The sequence below is a fragment of the Schistocerca cancellata genome, chromosome 2 (genome assembly GCF_023864275.1).
Source record: "Schistocerca cancellata isolate TAMUIC-IGC-003103 chromosome 2, iqSchCanc2.1, whole genome shotgun sequence".
Lineage (NCBI taxonomy): Eukaryota > Metazoa > Arthropoda > Insecta > Orthoptera > Acrididae > Schistocerca > Schistocerca cancellata.
Window position 1 is genome coordinate 393619269 of NC_064627.1, and position 20207 is coordinate 393639475.

General features: G+C 36.0%; 1 protein-coding gene across 2 annotated transcripts in view; it reads left to right on the top strand.

The window, feature by feature from the left end:
* The first annotated feature begins 7116 nt into the window (after positions 1 to 7116).
* LOC126161808 (uncharacterized) overlaps positions 7117 to 20207 on the top strand; it is a 49961-nt gene continuing 36870 nt past the window's right edge. For both annotated transcript variants that reach the window (XM_049917900.1, XM_049917901.1), the window contains exons 1-3: positions 7117 to 7342; positions 7616 to 7746; positions 7954 to 8036. In XM_049917900.1, coding sequence (XP_049773857.1) covers positions 7303 to 7342; positions 7616 to 7746; positions 7954 to 8036 — 254 coding nt within the window. In that variant the 5' untranslated portion in view covers positions 7117 to 7302. The remainder of the gene's footprint in view (positions 7343 to 7615; positions 7747 to 7953; positions 8037 to 20207) is intronic.

Sequence of the window (20207 nt, forward strand, 5' to 3'; positions counted from 1 at the left end):
TGTTTAAACTCATTGAGGTGTTGATAATAGCATCTTTGTCGCCTTAAAGCCATTTTTGACTAACATCAACACACTCTCAAAGGTAACTAATGCTCTCACCCATTCCAGCGTGTATTTAAAGCTAACCTGATTTGCCTCTTCATAGTGGCGCTACTAAGAGTCACTGCATGCGGCTGGAATGAAATTTGAATAGGCATCATCTTTCAGATGTAGAAACACACCTACCAGCTTTCTTTTTTGTTGCACAACTCCTTCTCGGTGCCAGTGTATACACATACAACCACATCAAAAAATATTTCTAATGGAGTATCTTATCCAATATTTTAACCTACATAGCAAATACTGTTATAAAAAACTGTATTTTTTCCATGAATAGGGTTCACATTTTCACTTTGTGTATCAGAACTGGAGCATATGACTGACAGGTGAGATTATGTCTGTTTTTCCTAGAATATACTGTTTATTTGCAGTAATACTCATTTGATATCAGTACTTTGTGATTAATATACTGTTTTGTTATTTATATAAACATGATGCATAAAACTGATAATTCATAGTCTTGTTTATCTTGTGTGTTATAGCTGCTGCAGTATTAGAAAGAATTACTCCGTTTTATTTAACATACAGTGCCAAAATAGACCTAATAAAATTCAGTATTAGGCAAAAGTATTATGTAACATTAATCTAACAAAATTATGATAGTACACTGATGTCCCTAGCTCACTAGACCACATTATATCTATAGCAGAAAATATTTCTTGTTCTTACCTCCCATTGTGACCAAAATTCTTCACCTTTTAGTGAAAATATTGGGACCATAGGCCCACTAATGTTTCAGAGTAATAAAATGTTATCCCACTTACCATTACTTCCATAAACATATAAACTGTGTATGCTTACTCAAGTTAAGATTAACACACTAACAGTGAAGTCAGTACTCTCTCTTTTTTAAAAATAAAAATCTATAATGTACAGCTGTTGTGTTTCTCAGTTATTAGTATTATCCACACAATCCTATCCATAACTCTTATAACATAATAGTTATCTGTGTGTTATAAGACCATATGTACTTGTCATTCGGTTAATAGGAATCTTTAGTTATTAAACGTACATAATCATAACAATGGAAGAAGTGGTTTGCAAATTATGTGTTATAATTTCTCTTGTATTGTCACTCAAATTTTCGCATGCAATTCTTTTCTTTCTTTCAGAAATGACTCTGTTCTGACAGTGAATCAGCTACTACTGACATACAGATACTTTCCCTCTGGTGATTTTCCTTCTGCCCATTGGAGACTTCATTGGTATCGATAAGAGGACAGCCACAAGGATTTCTAAAATGATGTGTACAACAATCGGCAACATGTACAAGAGACAGTTTTGTTAATTATTTCAGTTCTGTGTTGTCTTCTTCTTCTCATGGCATAACAACCCTGCATGGGTCTTAACCTCTTCAACGAATTTCGTCCATTGTGCTTTTTCCAATGACATCATCTAACTCTGGGAGTTACTTCTGCATCGTCTATCCACTGTTTTCGTGTCCTTCCTAGCTCTCTTCTTCCAGCGGTCCGTTCAAAATCCCTTTTAGTTGTTTGTCTAGTATCTATCCTAAGGACATGTCCAAGCCAGGCTGTTCTCCTACTTTTTATTGTTCTTACAATATCAGCTCCTTTTATGAATCGATACAGCTCAATGTTCATTCTAGATCTACAGAAATCATTGTTATCCTGAATTTCCCCATAGATCTTGCACAGAACACTGCATTCAAATATTCTGAGCTGCTGCTCATCAGCAGTCGTTAGTGTCCTTGTTCCACGTCAGCAGATTAAAACTGGCCTGATAATGACCTTATTAACTTGAAGTTTCAGTTGCCTATTTAATATCCTAGAGGCCAACAATTTCTTAAACGTGTGGAAGCGTCTGTTACCACTTAGAACACGCTGTATTATTTCAGTTGCCATGGAATTAGTTCTATTAACATTATATTCAAGATAATGAAAGTGTCATATATGTTCAAAATTGAAACCAGATGCTAACAGTTTATCCAAGTTATTGTTTCCCTTCCTTTTTTTCATTAGCAAGGCCTCTGGGTAGTACAACTTCTTTCAGCTTACCTATTGTTCTCTCTAGTGAAATTCTTCTTCTACTAATAATTGCTACATCATCAGCTTACGCACATGTTTGGGTTGACTTGGTGCTTATGTAACCAGATATCTGAGGCTTTTGAGTGGGTGCTTCAACAGCCAGGTTAACAAGCATTTTAGAAAGGCACTTCTTTGTCTGATTCTTCTACAGTGTTAAACCATTTACTGAGTTCTTCACACACTCATACTGCAGCCTTGGAACCAGCCAATGCTACTTGGATAAGTGAAACACACCTACATGGAAAGTGAAGGAGTAGCAAAAAATTTAGCGTTTCTGCCCTATCGAGACTATTGAAGGCCTACTGGAAGTCTACACAGAGCTTATGAAGCTAAAAATTATACTCATATGGCTTTTCATGTATTCGCCTCAGCACAAATATATAATTTATTGTTGACCTATTAGGCCAAAATCCACAAAGATTCACTCTTGTAGGATTCTTTCCTTATCCCATACCTACTTGATAAGTTTTGGGAAGCGCCTATGGAGACCAGTTCCCCCATTTTTCAACAGCTCTACTGTTATTCCATCAGTTCCTGAGTTCCTGGTTCTTTGCAGATTTTCTACTACCTCTCTAATAAGGCTTCTTCTATCTCTGGATCTGTAGTGTAGCAGAGTGGCTGCACATTCCTGGTAGGACAACCCTCCAGAATTCCTTTGAAATATTGTCTCCATCTATCCAGAACATCTTGTTGATCTATCACCAAATGTCACTCCTTGCCCTTAAATGCTGTTATTTTCGGTCTATATTCTTGAGTTCCTTTTTTAATTTTCTTATACAACTTTCTGCTCTCATTCCTTTGGTAGTGCTCTTCTGTCTCCTCTGTCTTTCTCCTTAAGGCTTCCCTATTTTTCTCCTACCCATTGTTGCTGCCTCTATTCTCTTTTCATTACATAATGCATGATTTGGACTTCTATTTCGTTGTGAGCACTTTAGTCTCGTTTCCTTTTTCTGTTTCTCTGCCTGTCTGCATTTATCATACCAGTCTTCATTTCTCAGTCTCCTTGTTTCACCTAGTATTACATGTGCTTTGCTGTATTTAAAATAAAATAAAATAAACAAATGTAAATCGATTAATATATTTTTATTCTGAAATCACTTGTTCTAATTTTTTTTCAATTCTAATTTTGAAATTTATCCTCCTTTTTTAACCTATATAGTTCCTGTCTCTTCTCTGGTTGTCGCCATGCTACTTTTGCAACAACATCATCTGCAACTCCGTTAATTCTTTCAAATACGAGAAAACAAAATTGAAAGTTTTAGAATTGATTGTAAAAAGAAGGAAGAACACATTGAAGGTGTCTCATCTCCAGTTACTCCCTATTCTTGTAGCTGCTAGAGATGATTGCACAAACAAAATTGTGTATGAATTAGTTACTTTTCTCAAAGCTTTTGGGGTGAGACATTACAATAAGACCAGCTTCCAGTTAGGATACATGTCATAGATACATATATACCCTATCAATATAAAAAAGGTTATAGTTGTTCATTGTAAATGTTGGTATCCTATTCTTCATATGTCCTTCCAATATATTTATTAATAATCATCACATCATAGAAACAGGATTTGTATATGTCCAAGAACTGGAAAAGTGGATGTGCAGATAGTGTTCAATAATTCAGTGAAGGTACTTCCTGTAGAACATCCACTGAATTAAACATTCTAATTATAAGATGTAAATAAAACAGCATTTAGCCAGTAACACCTCTCAGAATTGATAATGAAATCAATCTGCATGATGTCCATTCTGTCACAGTTTCTTGGAACCTCTTGAAAGACCAACTGTTTCACAAAGCGGACTGCACTTTATAGTTGCTACCATATGACGTGCTTTCTTACAATTAAACATCAACCATTCAGCTACATCTGATTGAAAATTATCTTGCTAGAGATGTCGCATCTGATTCGAACTGACTGTGGCTGCCTTCTGTTGACAATCTGATCAAATAGTATATTTCATTGTACACAACTTGGAACCTATAATCCACATATGGGCCAACACCATTATGTAGCCTACGCTACATTTTGTAGGTATAATATTTATGTCTTTCTTTCTTAAACAAAAAAAAATCATACATTTGTTGTAGCTTCTCTGGTGATATATGAGAAGCTGTTTATGAACTGAGACATGTACATTTTTATCCCACACTTTACTCAGACATTTACAACGATCTCTTAGCGATCAAATAATAAATACCTAATCTTTTAACTAATTTCAAGATAGATCGTTATGTTGTACAAACAAATACCTTACAAGCTCGCTTACATGTTTTGTACTAATTTTTCAGTGCACGAAACAACATCACTTTTCGTGTTTTCTTCTATTGTCTTGAACTCATTTGCAACATTTACTAATCTCAAAATATGCTCAAGTGAACAGTTTTGCGATCCAGAACGCTTACCGCTCATGTTAAACTAGTTTTTTCTGTAGACGACTACTAAAGAAGTATGACATGATGGACGAGAAAATACCCAATGAGTTCTTCGATTGTTGGCAACTTAACTATTTGGGAATGCTATTCCAGGAATAATTAACTAGGGAATAAAGTGCAGTTGCACAATGCACATTCCAAGTTAACCTGTGGTTAGCCTATTCCTCAATTAGCTGGCCCTAGATTTATCCTGAGATTGTACAACTGGCTGTAAGCAAATTGATATGATATGTTTGACAGTGTGAATACACCTTGACGTGAGGATGACATGGTGTGAGATGACGTGATGGCCAGTGTGAATTTGCCTTGTAGGAGAATAATTGCTTGTTTCGCGTATTTGGAAAGGATTTGTACGATATGGTTGCTTTTTCAGGTTTAAAAATTATGAAATAATTACGTTGTGGCAGTGAGAGAATTTATAAAGCCGATTCGCATTACTCTTCAATGCAATGTAATGAGAGGACAATTGACACCACCATCAAATAATGAAATGCTGACAATAGATGGAATTTCAATAAGAAGTCAAGTCGCTTAGCCCAGTAACGAACAGTGGAAGTGATGTTATGGGATGCCATTTGTGATTCAAAAAGTCGGAATATAGTACCAGAATTAAGGAACTATCAACGCCAAAGTTTATTAAACACCAAAACAGACATTGTAATGGATATTCTTGATCAAATTTGTATGCTAAATTTATGAGAAATCAAACAATATTTCGAAACATTGATATTTATTTTCTAGGGAAAATATATACAAACACCTTTATTAATAATACATAGAGCTTGTTGACCTTATCCTCTGTGTTTTTTCTATGTAGCAAACACCATCAGAAACAATTGCTTTTCTCCTTGAGTAGTGTTGCATGTTTCACATAGAAAACCATTATAAATTAATGAAAATTGTTTCATCAGTTTATGTTCTTATTTATGCAAAGTTTGTGTGTCAACTCTTTTCAATTGATGAAAAACGTAAATCAATTTTCGCTTTCATGAATTAGCCCTCTCTTGTGGGAGAACATGCAATGTAAAAAATATCAAAGTCATCACGTTAATGTGTCTAAAAAATAAAGTAAAATAATTAAACACAGAATAAGAAGACGGCAAATCACAAAATCCACGATTACAGCTCGAATGAGTGTGCCAAAACAATGTTGACTACTTATTATTTATTTACTGAGCATCCATTTTATCCTATACAATGACATATGATTTTCACGTAGTGATACAGAAGAAATGAATCAAACCATCTTATGTAATACTGTTTGTGATCAGATCTTAAAAACTAAATATATAAACCAAGAAATTAAAGTTTCAGAGTAATTCATTTTTATGCACACCTAAAAATGAGTTATTTACACTACGCACTATATCATATCATAAACTCTGCTTTTTTATTTATGCAGTGCTTGATTATAACACTACTATTTATGAACAACCAGCTTCTGTACTGACTCAGAGCATCAGCCAGTCTGGGTACACAGTGACACATGACTACATGTAACACAAATTATGTTATAGTTGTACTGAAATTCCGAAAATTTATGTATTCACTAACACTGTAAAGTCTTACACTTATTAACATATTTAAACTCATTTTTGAAACTGCAGACTTTGGTATCCTTTTAATTCTTAAGGGACTAGCACTAAAAAGAATTTTGGGTTAGTATAATGCACTCATAATACTGATCTGTCTTATATACTTGTTTATGAAAATCGTTGCCGTGTCTTATTGAACACTCACGGAAATCAGTGTTTAAAGAAAAAAACCTGTGGGTGAGATTTCAAAAAGCAGAGGCTTTCACAGATAGAAAAAACTGAGGACTTATAATTTTAATTTTCTTGGAAATGTTCTAACAGGGCACTCAAAACACATCAGCATTTCCCTAATGTTTTATTGAGCATGTGTACATGTTTATCGTCACTTCAGGTCCTCACCCAAACTGATTTTTTAAAAACATTTTACGTATTGTTTGTAGTATCTTCTGCCTAAGTAGCTTCACAATTATATTATATTTAGATTGTTTTGTATGTGTCCGAAATTCGCCCATAATGTTCTTTCCTCATTTACAAATAAGCAGTTATCCGCGAACCTTTCACCTGTTCTTCTGTTGTTATTTATATTTTTGTGCAAGCGAGTCTCCTTCTTAGCATTAGTGAAGAGTTGTATCACATTCTAGTCATTTTATCTTCAGCAAACAGTACGGTAACAGCTTGTATTAAATAACTTTGTAATTCATTATTGAATATCAATTCATGCTATGTATGTTAGCAGACGACGACAGGGACCCAGTGTCAATCCCAACGTCGTAGCTTTTCTCTCTGTCTAATATGTCAGACTTTGCTTTCCTCTTGAGAAACCTTGGCCTTGAACCAACCTGTTCCGTTCTGCTAACAACTTGTATAAATTTGAAAAGCACAGTGGAATTTTTTAACATTCTGTTCCGTTGAGTCAAATGAAGATCCACCTTATTGCGCCATACCCCTATTCAAAGTGATAAACTTTGATACATTGTTACTATTGACTTTCAGATGTCAGGAATATCTTCGTTATTCGCTTTGGACGCCAGGTGTCTAGTACTGTTGTGTATTGTGTTGGTGATCATGAGACGTAATTACCTTGTGAAATTGTTGTGTGCTGTCTAACTTATATGCGTGGTGTAATGTTTAGGTCGATCGTCAGAAAATATTCGCGAAAGAAATTGTCTGAATAATATTACGAAATCAACAATGGCTGCAATTCTTTCACCATACAGCACTACAGGATTTTGTAAGTGTTGTTATTTGATGACGAATTACTGTCTGACTTATTTTGGCAGTGTCTTTTTGGTAGAATGCTGAGTGTTGCAGGACAATAAAATAGTGTCACTCTTGAACACTATCTAGTTATTAGAGAATACCTGTGCCTTTCCGTCATATCTACTGAACTTACGCAATGTTAGTTGACATCTGTAATTTGAACGCAACAGGAATTTGGTTAACTGTCCTGCGTCAGGAGTTGTTTGTTTTTGAATATCACTCGCAAGCAATGTATTTGTTTCAGACAAGGCGCCAGTATGCAAAGGTTTGATGGGCACCATGTTTCTGACGTGCACCGCAATGAATGTGCCCCTGTTGGCACATATGCGGAAGTATCTCGTATGCAAATTGCCCGATATATTTGTAGAGGGTGAAGTAAGTGGATACGTAGTCTACATTTATGCAACCAATTCTTCTGCACGTATTATATTTTATATTACAGCATGAGAAGTGCGTTTGATGTCCATATTAAGTTGCCCATTTTTTCTGTAACATAGTATCGAATGTTTTTCTTAGTACAGTTATTAACGTATACAAAATTAGCCTAGTTGTTCTACTGATATATTACTATTCTCTCTACAGGTATGGAGATTACTCACATCCCGTGTTACATTTCTGGAGACAAAGGATTTGGTCTGTGGTGCCCTTCTGATTTATTATTTCAGGTATATTGCTCATAATGTACTATGCATGCAGCTTGCCTCCATAATGTTGTAGAAAGCACAATGGTAAACAAGCAGTGGGATAAATGCATAATTTGTTCTGACCTTATGAGTATGAGTTTTCTTATTGTTTGGTCAGCAAATTTTTTATCATACAGTGCCGAAGGACCTTGGGAATTGGCACACAACTTTTACACAATAGCTTAAAAGATAACACGTTTAATCAAGGTGGACAAGTTAGAGTAAAAGGCTGGAAACAGTTGAGGAACATTCAGGAAACTCGTTCTAGATCATGTACAAGCATGAATATTTTGATGCGTAATATGTACATTTATCAGACATAAAATAAGAAAGATGTAAGTGGGACCTCCTATGCAAGTTCTACCCTTATGCCCTTGATGTGCACTTTCTGTACTGTTTTGACATCAGAAAGAAACTTTCCACACAGAGAATTGTATTGCAGAACATAATTTTGCGACCACCCACAAGTGTTCCCCCGACTGACTGTCGTGACCAGCTCCTGATGTAGCTGAGCAAAAATATGGCACACACTGCATTTTTCTTGTTTTGTTGCTATGGTGACTGTCCTGAAACAGTTTACTTTAGTCACTTTTTCTGATCCAGGCACAAACAAGGTTGGGTATATACATATTCCGGAGAGGAAGAAAGGGAAGGTGCTCTAAGAGGGTAACATGTCATCCATGCAGTTAAGATAATCTAATATTAAGGGGTCAATCCATACCAAGTGGTCGCGCACTGGTTGCTTGCCCATCTCAGAAAAATTTTATATTTGCTGGATGAATTCCCCAGTGTTTAGTAGCCATAAAAATATTTTTTAAAAAAATTATTGTGTATTATTTTGAAGGAGTGGCCATATTTGTTCCAGGCTGCATGCGTTTTTTTCATATTTGCAAGCATCTACATTTTTTACAACTATTCAGTAGTGGATTGTTCTAAACCTTTCAGATAAAGTGCATTTAGTTCAACACACTCTGGGCTACAAATTAACATCATTGTCACTTAGCTGAATGTATTCTTTAATATATTTTTAATAGTTCAAAGTTATCAGCCACAAATTTAAAAAAAAGCTCAATTTTTGAAGAGTAGTTTTCCAAAGAAAGATTAATTTCTCAGATTTAATATTTTTTGTGCTATTACACTGTATAGTATAGTTACTTTTTATAGAGTATCAATGGTGAGCAGCTTACACTTTTAAAAATACACTATTTTAAAAAATGGATTTTTTAATTTTTCAATTTTGTGGCTTGTGATATCTTTGTTGGGGGACCAAATAAAAATAGGAAAATTTCACAGTTAATAGACCTTTATGATATCAAACTTCAATATAAATTTCAACTTTGAAATTCAATTGGAAGTTATGGAAAAAAGATTACAAACACGAGTCAAAAATATGTTTTTTAACATCTGCAATATCTCGTAGGCTAATCAAATAAAGTATGTACTTGTTGCATAAGGTAACACCACATTACACTAGCTAATGAGCATTTGTCGAAACAATGCTGTGGTAATTTTCAGCAGGCTAACAGCTGCATCTGATAGTTGTCTTTCCCTTACACCAACAGTTGTCTACTCACACTCATTTAGCTAAAGTTCTAGAAGTGTGCAGTTCTGTTCGTGTTATTATTAATAAAGCCTGTCATAAGTATGTATGGAGTGTATCCTAAAGACATTACTTTAATCGAAGATTACAGTGAAGAAGAAAAAGTGGTGTTTTACTTAAGTCGGCCCAGAGGTCAAATCAACATGCAAGTACCATGAAATGAAAATTTTCATCACCTTTTTGGTCATTCTTGCACAGGCCCTTTTGAGAAACATAAGAAACCTATAGCAAATGTCTGTGAGAAATAACGTTTGATCATTATTCTAAAGATAAAAGCCCTTTTGTCAGTCTCATACCAGGAAAATCATTGTGTCCAACATGTTATTGTAAGATATTTATAATTCACAAGAGAAAGGATAGTGAAATCTCAGATACAGAATTTTGTGACTTATCAGAAACCATTAAAAAAAAAAAAAAGTAGATACAGCTTGTGAAATCCTGGGTATATTGCCTGCTAGTAAAATTAGAACACTAAGTCAAGATAAAAGACCAAGTGCCTTGAATACAAAAATTGAGAAAGTGGCAGCTACAGAATTTGGAAGCTTCATTTCAAAATACAACATAGAAAAACTAAATGCAGTACTTCAAACAAAGTGGGTAAAATCAAGATTATCAGTTTACTGCCAAATTCTTGGAGTTGATCGAAAGTTAGTGATGAATTTAATGTCAGAACGTCTTGTTGAGTTAACAAGGCAATTACTAGAAGAACACGGAATTTTACCAGCATTACTAAAGTTATTAAGTACTATGACGATGACAATAACAGCCATTTGATGTGTGGTAAAAAAGACTGTGTTTCTGTGAAAGAAAATGGTTCTGAGATTCAAAGACAAAAATTATTAATATTGTGTAATTTAAATGCACTATTCATTGAATTTAAAAAAGAAAATCCTGACATTAAAATTGGAAGATCAACATTTTGAGAGTTGAGACCAAGATGGTGTATTGCTGCAGGGGCATCTTGCACCCATAATGTTTGTGTTTGTTTGTATCATCAGAACGTAAAGTTGATGATAGATGGGACCAATCTTAGAGTTGACTATAAAGACCGTCTGGAAGTTACGGTACGCAATATTGGCAGTTACAATTCTATGATCAAGAGAAAATGTGAAGATTGCCCTGGCAAACAAGCCTTAATTGACTTGATTGAAGAATCTGAAGATGGCGATTTGATGCCTGACAATATAAAATACAAGCAATGGGTGACACAAGACAGAACTGAAATGGTCACAGTCATAAAATCATGAAGAGTTTTTTGAACTTTTGGTGGTTAACCTTGAAAATCTGAAAATGCATCATTTTATTGCAAAAGCTCAAAGTAAATTTTTGAAAGACAAAGCAAACCTTGGCAGCTGATGAATGCTTAGTTCTTGCTGACTTTTTGGAAAATTATTCCTTTGTTGTTCAAGATAAAGTACAATGGCACCTCTGGGTAAACAAACAGGCCACAGTTCATCAATTTGTAGTCTATTATAAAGATGAAGATAAACTAATGTGCCACAGCTTGTGCGTCATAAAGTGACTACGTTGAACACAAGACTACAGCAGTGCACATTTTTCAACTAAAATTAACAAACTACATTAAACAGCACCACACTTCCATAAAAAAAAAAAAAAAAGAAAAAACTGATTTACTCTATGGATGGGGCAGCAAGTCAGTATAAAAACAAACATGTATTAACATCTCCTTTCATAAAGAAGATTTTGGGTTTGATGTAGAATGGCATTTTTTCACATCATGCCATGGGAAGAATGCTTGTGATGGTGTTGGTTGTACAACAAAGTGAGCTGTCACAAAAGCAAGTCTGCAGCGGATCGATCACAATCATAACACATCAAGAAATGTTTCAATTGTGTAAAAACCATATCAAAGGAATTACCTATGTTTTTGTACAATGTGACGAAATACAAGAAGTCTGACAGTGTCTTGAAGGAAAGGTACAACACTTGTCAGAAGATTAAAGGCACTTAATCTTTTCATTGTTTTGTATCCCATTCACACAACTTACAGAAGTGTAAGATCACGTCACCTTCGCCTGATAGTGAACTTCATCAGTGTGGAAAACTTGTACAACTGGTTCTTCAAAATAAAGACATAGTGGCTTGTGTTTACGATGAACAGTGGTGGATTGGCGAAGTTGATGATAATATTGACTGTCAAAACCAAGATGTACATGTTGTATTTTATCACCCTCCAGGACCAAGGACATCTTTTTAAAAAAAAAAATTGAGTAGGATCAAGTTTGGATGCCACTGAAAAATGTACTAAGGAAGCTGTCTACCATGGAATTTACAACTGTGTCCAGGCGAACTTATGATCTAACAGCCAAACTGAGTGGACAAATTTCTCAAATGTTCAGTGACCGATGTACTAAAAACAAATAACAAGAGAGTAATGTAATGTAATTAGTAGGCGTATTTCCTGTAAAAAAACATAAGTTATCATAGATATGATTAAATTATATACTGTAACTAATATATTTTATTCCATGAGCCTAGATATCGCAGATGTTAAAAAACATATTTTTGACTCGTGTTTGTAATTTTTCCATAACTTCCAATAGAATCTTAAAGTTGAAATTTATACTGAAGTTTGATATCATAAAGGTCTATTCACTGAGAAATATTGAGACTTTTCTCTGGTCCCCCAACAAAGATATTGCAGGCCACAAAATGGAAAAATTAAAAACATCCAATTTTTAAAGTAGTGTATTTTTTAAAGTGTAAGCTGCTCACTATTGATACTCTATAAAAAGTAACTATACTGTACAGTGTAATAGCAGAAAAAATATTAAATCTGAGAAATTAATCTTTGGAAAACTGCTGTTCAAAAATTGAGTTTTTTAATTTGTGGCTGATAACTTTGAACTATAAAAAATATATTAAAGAATGCATTCAGCTAAGTGATAATGTTAATTTGTAGCCCAGTGTGTGTTGAATTAAATGCATTTCATCTGAAAGGCTTAGGACAATCCACTGAATAATTGTGAAAAATGTAGATGCTTGCAAATACAAAAAATGCATGAGGCCTGGAACAAATATGGCCACCATTTCAAAATAATAAACAATAATTTTTTTAAAAAAATATTTTTGAGACTACTAAACGTTGGGGAATTCACCCAGCAAATAAAAATTTTTTCTGAGATGGTCAGGCAGCCAATTATTTTTTCTTGGACAACTTGGTATGGATTGATCCTTGAGTCATGGGACAGTGGCACAGAGATGCTAAAGAAACTGAACTGGCAGACTCTCGTGAGAAAGTCTACTAACGCAGTTTCCAGAACCGGCTTTAAACGATGACTCTAAAAATATGCAATGCCCTACTTATCGCTAACATAGGGATCGAGAGGACACACCTAGAATAATTACAGCACTCGCAGAGGCATTCAGCCGCTCATTCATCCCACACTCCCTATGTGAATGGAACAGGAAGAAGCCCCAATAACTGATACAACGGGATGTATCTTCGGCAGTGCAGTTCATGGTGGTTTGTAGAGTATAGATGTAGATGTTGAAAATGATTTTTCATATCATTTTAATGTGAAACAATTATTCCTACCATAAATATTATAATTACTGGCCACACACACACACACACACACACACACACACACACACACACACACACACATATATTGCTTTAATACACTTTATTACTTTACAGTAAATACTACTGTGCATAAAAAAATCTATGGCTTGACTCACATGATGAATATAGTACAATAAAAAATTACGGCAATTAATACATGTGCAGTAGAAAACATATTACTGCAATATTAATTACATAAATTATAAGTAGTAGTGTTACATATATGGGATTATTCAAACTTATGTAGATACTTAAAAGAAGATTGTATACATGGAAGAAGCCTGGAGATACTGACAGATTTCAGATAGATTATATAATGTAAGACGGAGATTTAGGAACCAGGTTTTAAATTGTAAGACATTTCCAGGGGCAGATATGGACTCTGACCACAATCTATTGGTTATGAACTGTAGATTAAAACTGACGAAACTGCAAAAAGGTGGGAATTTAAGGAGATGGGACCTGGATAAACTGACTAAACCAGAGGTTGTACTGAGTTTCAGGGAGAGCATAAGGGAACAATTGACAGGAATGGGGGAAAGAAATACAGTAGAAGAAGAATGGGTAGCTTTGAGGGATGAAGTAGTGAAGGCAGCAGAGGATCAAGTAGGTAAAAAGACGAGGGCTAGTAGAAATCCTTGGGTAACAGAAGAAATATTGAATTTAATTGATGAAAAAAGAAAATATAAAAATTGCAGTAAATGAAGCAGGCCAAAAGGAATACAAATGTCCCAAAAATGAGATCGACAGGAAGTGCAAAATGGCTAAGCAGGGATGGCTAGAGGATAAATGTAAGGATGTAGAGGCTTATCTCACTAGGGGTAAGATAGATACTGCCTACAGGAAAATTAAAGAGACCTTCGGAGAAAAGAGAACCACGTATGAATATCAAGAGCTCAGATGGAAACCCAGTTCTAAGCAAAGAAGGGAAAGCAGAAAGGTGGAAGGAGTATATAGAGGGTCTATACAAGTCGATGTACTTGAGGACAATATTATGGAAATGGAAGAGGATATAGATGAAGATGAAATGGGAGATATGATACTGCGTGAAGAGTTTGACAGAGCACTGAAAGACTTGAGTCGAAACAAGGCCCCAGGAGTAGACAACATTCCATTAGAACTACTGACGGCCTTGGGAGAGCCAGTCCTGACAAAACTCTACCATCTGGTGAGCAAGATGTATGAGACAGGCGAAATACCCTCAGACTTCAAGAAGAATATAATAATTCCAATCCCAAAGAAAGCAGGTGTTGACAGATGTGAAAATTACCGAACTATCAGTTTAATAAGTCGCGGCTGCAAAATACTAATGCGAATTCTTTACAGACGAATGGAAAAACTAGTAGAAGCCGACCTAGGGGAAGATCAGTTTGGATTCTGTAAAAATATTGGAACACGTGAGGCAATACTGACCCTACGACATATCTTAGAAGCTAGATCAAGGAAAGGCAAACCTACGTTTCTAGTGTTCGTAGACTTAGACTCTCTTTCAAATTCTGAAGGTGGCAAGGGGAAAATATAGGGAGCGAAAGGCTATTTACAATTTGTATAGAAACCAAATGGCAGTTATAAGAGTTGAGGGGCATGAAAGGGAAGCAGTGGTTGGGAAGGGAGTGAGACAGGGTTGTAGCCTCTCCCCGATGTTATTCAGTCTGTATATTGAGCAAGCAGTGAAGGAAACTAAAGAAAAATTCGGAGTAAGTATTAAAATCCATGGAGAAGAAATAAAAACTTTGAGGTTCGCCGATGACATTGTAATTCTGTCAGAGACAGCAAAGGACTTGGAAGAGCAGTTGAATGGAATGGATAGTGTCTTGAAAGGAGGATATAAGATGAATATGAACAAAAGCAAAACGAGTATAATGGTATGTAGTCAAATTAAGTCGGGTCATGCGGAGGGAATTAGATTAGGAAATGAGACACTTAAAGTAGTAAAGGAGTTTTGCTATTTGGGGAGCAAAATAACTGATGATGGTCGAAGTAGAGAGGATATAAAATGTAGACTGGCAGTGGGAAGGAAAGCGTTTCTGAAGAAGAGAAATTCGTTAACATCGAGTATAGATTTAAGTGTCCGGAAGTCGTTTCTGAAAGTATTTGTATGGAGTGTAGCCATGTATGGAAGTGAAGCATGGACGATAAATAGTTTAGACAAGAAGACAATAGAAGCTTTCGAAATGTGGTGCTACAGAAGAATGCTGAAGATTAGATGGGTAGATCACATAACTAATGATGAGGTGTTGGAGAGGATTGGGGAGAAGAGAAGCTTGTGGCACAACTTTACTAGAAGAAGGGATCGGTTGGTAGGACATGTTCTGAGGCATCAAGGGATCACCAATTTAGTATTGGAGGGCAGCGTGGAGGGTAAAAATCTTAGAGGGAGACCAAGAGATGAATACACTAAGCAGATTCTGAAGGATGTAGGTTGCAGTAGGTACTGGGAGATGAAGAAGCTTGCACAGGATAGAGTGGCATGGAGAGCTGCATCAAACCAGTCGCAGGATTGAAGACCACAACAACAACAACAACATGTAGATACTTTCAAGAGACTGTGAAAATTGTTTCTATTGAGGTAAGGTATTATGATTATATACATGGGTACAGCAACTCGATGGTTGTGTGTGTGTGTGTGTGTGTGTGTGTGTGTGTGTGAGAGAGAGAGAGAGAGAGAGAGAGAGAGAGAGAGAGAGAGAGAGAGAAATCTCCAGCAACATGCCTACTAGACCAATGGAGAAGGCAATTTGCGTGATGAGAGCTCTGCTAGAATGAGTCCACAACTGCAGTGTTTCGAAAATTAATGACCACATTTAACAAATCCTTTATATTAACATTTGAAATAGAGGCTCACATAAACAATGACAGGAATAACAGAAATGATACTTGACAGTACTGACAATGATATTACACAATATGAAACGGAAGTAGGCATTGTGCCATTGTGCTAAGTTAACATTTTGTGAATTTTATGTGCGGTAAGCGAGTTCTTAATAGTGGACATTAATGTATGTGTAATATAATTACGTAGCTCTGCCCAGATATTCGATGAAAACAAACACAAACCATCATTTCACACACATGCAAATTAAGTGGACCTGAAGAAAGCACTGCTGTAAGAGAGAATAATGGTAGTAGTATCACGCATAGCCTTGTCAGTTGTCATGTTAAGGATGGCTCAATGTCAGAATTATGCAAGAACAAAAACCCAATACCACAAGGAAGCATGCTACAAAGCACATGCTACGGTCGCAGGTTCGAATCCTGCCTCGGGCATGGGTGTGTGTGATATCCTTGGGTTAGTTAGGTTTAAGTAGTTCTAAGTTCTAGGGGACTTATGACCTAAGATGTTGAGTCCCATAGTGCTCAGAGCCATTTGAACCATTTTTGCAAAGCACACTATCATATATGTCAAAGTTTCAAAAACACTTTTTAATTTGTCATTTGTTTTTTTTTTTTTTTAGTATGGGACAGTGGGAGAAGAGTTCCTTGATGGCTTTTGCAGGAGGACTGTTTCTTGTCTGTACATTACTGTAGAGATTGTGACTAGTATGAAAATTGTTATGGCTCACACACATTTTAAGTATGCTTCTGCTGTCACTACAAAACATTTTACAGAAGAGTAGCTGTAGGCATTGTTTTTTTTTAATGATTTTTTTTGGATTATTGATTAAAAGCTGTTCCTGAAACTTGACATGCAGTGGTATTTAAAGTGTGCTTTGTAGCATTTTGGGACTGCTTACTTGAGGTATTGGGTTCTAGCTCTTGCATAATTCTGACACTGAGCAACCCTTAACGTAACAAATGATGACATTATCAATGACCTTACTACTATTGCTTTCTCATACAGCAACACTATGTTTGGGATTCATTTCATTTGTGTCTATGTAATGATGGACAATCATGTCACATGGGATTTGTTGTCTGTTGCCATTTTCCTAATTACACACCTGATATGGTGCATTGCACATACTGTTGATTCCTTGTTATTGTCAAATGTCTGGGCAAAATCACATACATTACAAATAATATTACGTCAAGTATTAGTAACAGGCTTCTCTTCTTCCCTCTTCTCTTCTGTCTGTGTCCTTGGGCTAATCTCAGGAACTACCGTAGGGATTTTGATTCAGGTGTGACTAATAGATAGGTTGATTCATGAGCAAGGTTGCGTATACAATTTTATAAATATTTTGCGGAAATTGGCTGTACGGTGATGAATTAAAGGCTGCTGCTACTGTGAAAATGATGGCAGTGCCATCTGACAGTACAGCCGCTACAACTACAGACAACAGCAAAGTTTGAGCAGTATCATTGAAAATGATGGCAGTGCCATCTGACAGTACAGCCGCTGAAACTACAGACAACAGCAAAGTTTGAGCAGTATCATTTAGGCCTGGTCTGGTGGAAAAGCACATGTCTGAAAACCCATAGGATGCAAGATAAAATCCCAGTTGGGCCACAGATTTTTTGCTGCCATTTTAACCTAGTGTTCACGCTCAATGATGATGTAGACATTCACCAGTTGCAGAACAGTGTTTGGAATCCATGTTAAACTGTAGGTGTTATTTGCAGGAGTAAAATCAAAGTTGGGTTCGGTAGTCTAGAGTTAAAGTGTGTGCTTGATAATGGAAGCATCGTTGGATCGAATCCTGGCTGGACCAGAAACCTTTTTCTTTATTTTCTAACTTAGCTGTCACCTCTCAATGATACAGAGATGCACCACAAACGAAACATGTTTTGGATTCTGTATTAAACTGTAGGTTCCCTTTTCCCAGTTGGATAACTAGCTAGGGAGACACAAATCACCAAAATGATGTCCAGTTGCAGACTTACACCAGGACATTGAGCCACATGAAAGAATCTACATGTACATATAATCTCCTTCTATACACGCTATAAATTAAAGTCCCCTGGCACCTTCTGCGTATATATGGGCTAATCCCAGGAGAGAGAGAGAGAGATCAAGGTAAACATTTTTTGACCTATAACATTTACTATAAAATAATAATGTTTTATAATTTAATATGTGTAGGCTTTAATTCAAATATTTATGATGGGAATAATTATTTCACATTAAAATAACACAGGAAAACATATTCAACATGTGCCATTCACTTTACCCATGTGGTGATGGAACATGTTTACCTTGTAAAGTGCCAACTGATAAGAGCTAGTTTGGCCTCTGATGTTGTGTAATACATCAACTTTTGACTAGGTACCATGTATCCCTTCCTCAATTATTATAAACGTATTGTGCTGTAAAAGTGTGTCATCCATTCTCATGTAGTTATTTGTACCACATATTTATCCTGTGATACAGTTAAAGCAAATATAAGGAGTATAATGAAAAGAATGTAGTGACAAAGACGAGGATGTATTGAGCCAAAAACAAGGTTGCAGACCCAACAGGAGAAGTGATGCCTAAAATACCAATTACCTTATCTCTATTCAGACCAGACCTAGCACTGCTATTGCTGCTACTACTCATTATCACACCAAGCCTTAACCTAGAGTGTGACCATATAACAATTGTTCATCAGTAGCACAAAAAATAATATACACAGAGGACCTTGAGTGTTACCTGGTAGTAAAGCAATTAATCACATAGATTACATTGCAACTGCCACAGAACTAAAGAACTGGGTGATTTGTGTAAAAAAGACAGTGGAATGTGGGAGGGACCACTTTCTAGTAGAAAACACTAAAAGTACAACTCACAGCCAAAATGAGAAACAGTCTTACGCAAGTAGAATGCTACCACACTGATACTAAAAAAAAAAAAAAAAAAAAAAAACCTCCATCTCAGCAACTACATTAAAATTTTGCAGGAAAAGAACTCAAAAAAGAACCCTGAAGAAATGTGGAAAGAAGTCAAGAATGCTGTAAATTAGGTGGCAAATGCTGTTATCAAGAAACAGATCAGGGGCAAAAAGGTTTGGTTTAGAACGGATGCATTAAGGCAGTAGCCAATAGCCAAGAGAAGAGGAGTCAAGGAGAGCCTGACTATAAGGCACAGATTTTGCACAAGGCAAAGCACAGATTGGATAAGTATGCAGGAGCTACCCAAACGATCCCGAGGAGAGCAAAGAGAATGTATGTTAAAGGAATGAGAAAGGAGGATCAATAACATTTTTTGGGAAAAGAGGCTCGATAAATGTACCATGGACTCAACTTCTTTGAGGAGGGACTCCAGAGCTGGCAAAAGTCTGTAAAGGACAATAATAGCACCATATTCACCATTGAGTTCAATGTTGCTGACACATAGAAATAATACATCAGTGTGTGCCTCAGCTTTTGTTTGAGTTATGAAATGATACAGATATAGAATTACAGTCTCTTGACACGTAGATTTAGCTTAACCTCCTGCAGAAATGCAGGAGAAGATGGAATCCAGGCAGAAGTCATTCAAACTGGAGCAGAGACTCCACAAGAGAATTCTCCAGCTTATCAAGAGGATTTGGGTTGTAGAGGAGATTCCAGAAGATTGGCCTACAGCAGTTACCTGCCCTACACACAAAAGGTGACAAAATGGGCTGCGCCAACCACAGAGGAATAGCTCTCCTGAACATATGCTATAACATCTTAGGATTTTACTTTAGCCTACTACTGTAGAATAATACTGCAGCAATAAAACATAAACAAGAGGGAAACACCAGTGTAAAACTTAAAACCAAACACAGTGTGCACATAATAGTTTGCCAACAGCTAAATGTGTCAAAGGCTTCAGGACGAACACTGTGTAATACTTCATAACAGCTGCTTTTGATGAGCATGACGTCACAAGTAGTTTATATTTCTAACAGGTCGTGGGAAAATATTCCCAATGCTTCTTTGACAAGTATTGAGTTTCAAAGTAAATTTCCTTTTATGCAATGTGAGCTATGTTAAGTGTGAAAATGTGTGATGAATTTCTTAAATCACAGAGTGATTGAATCTCATTCCAAACTTAACACTTTGAGGACCAGCCACTTAA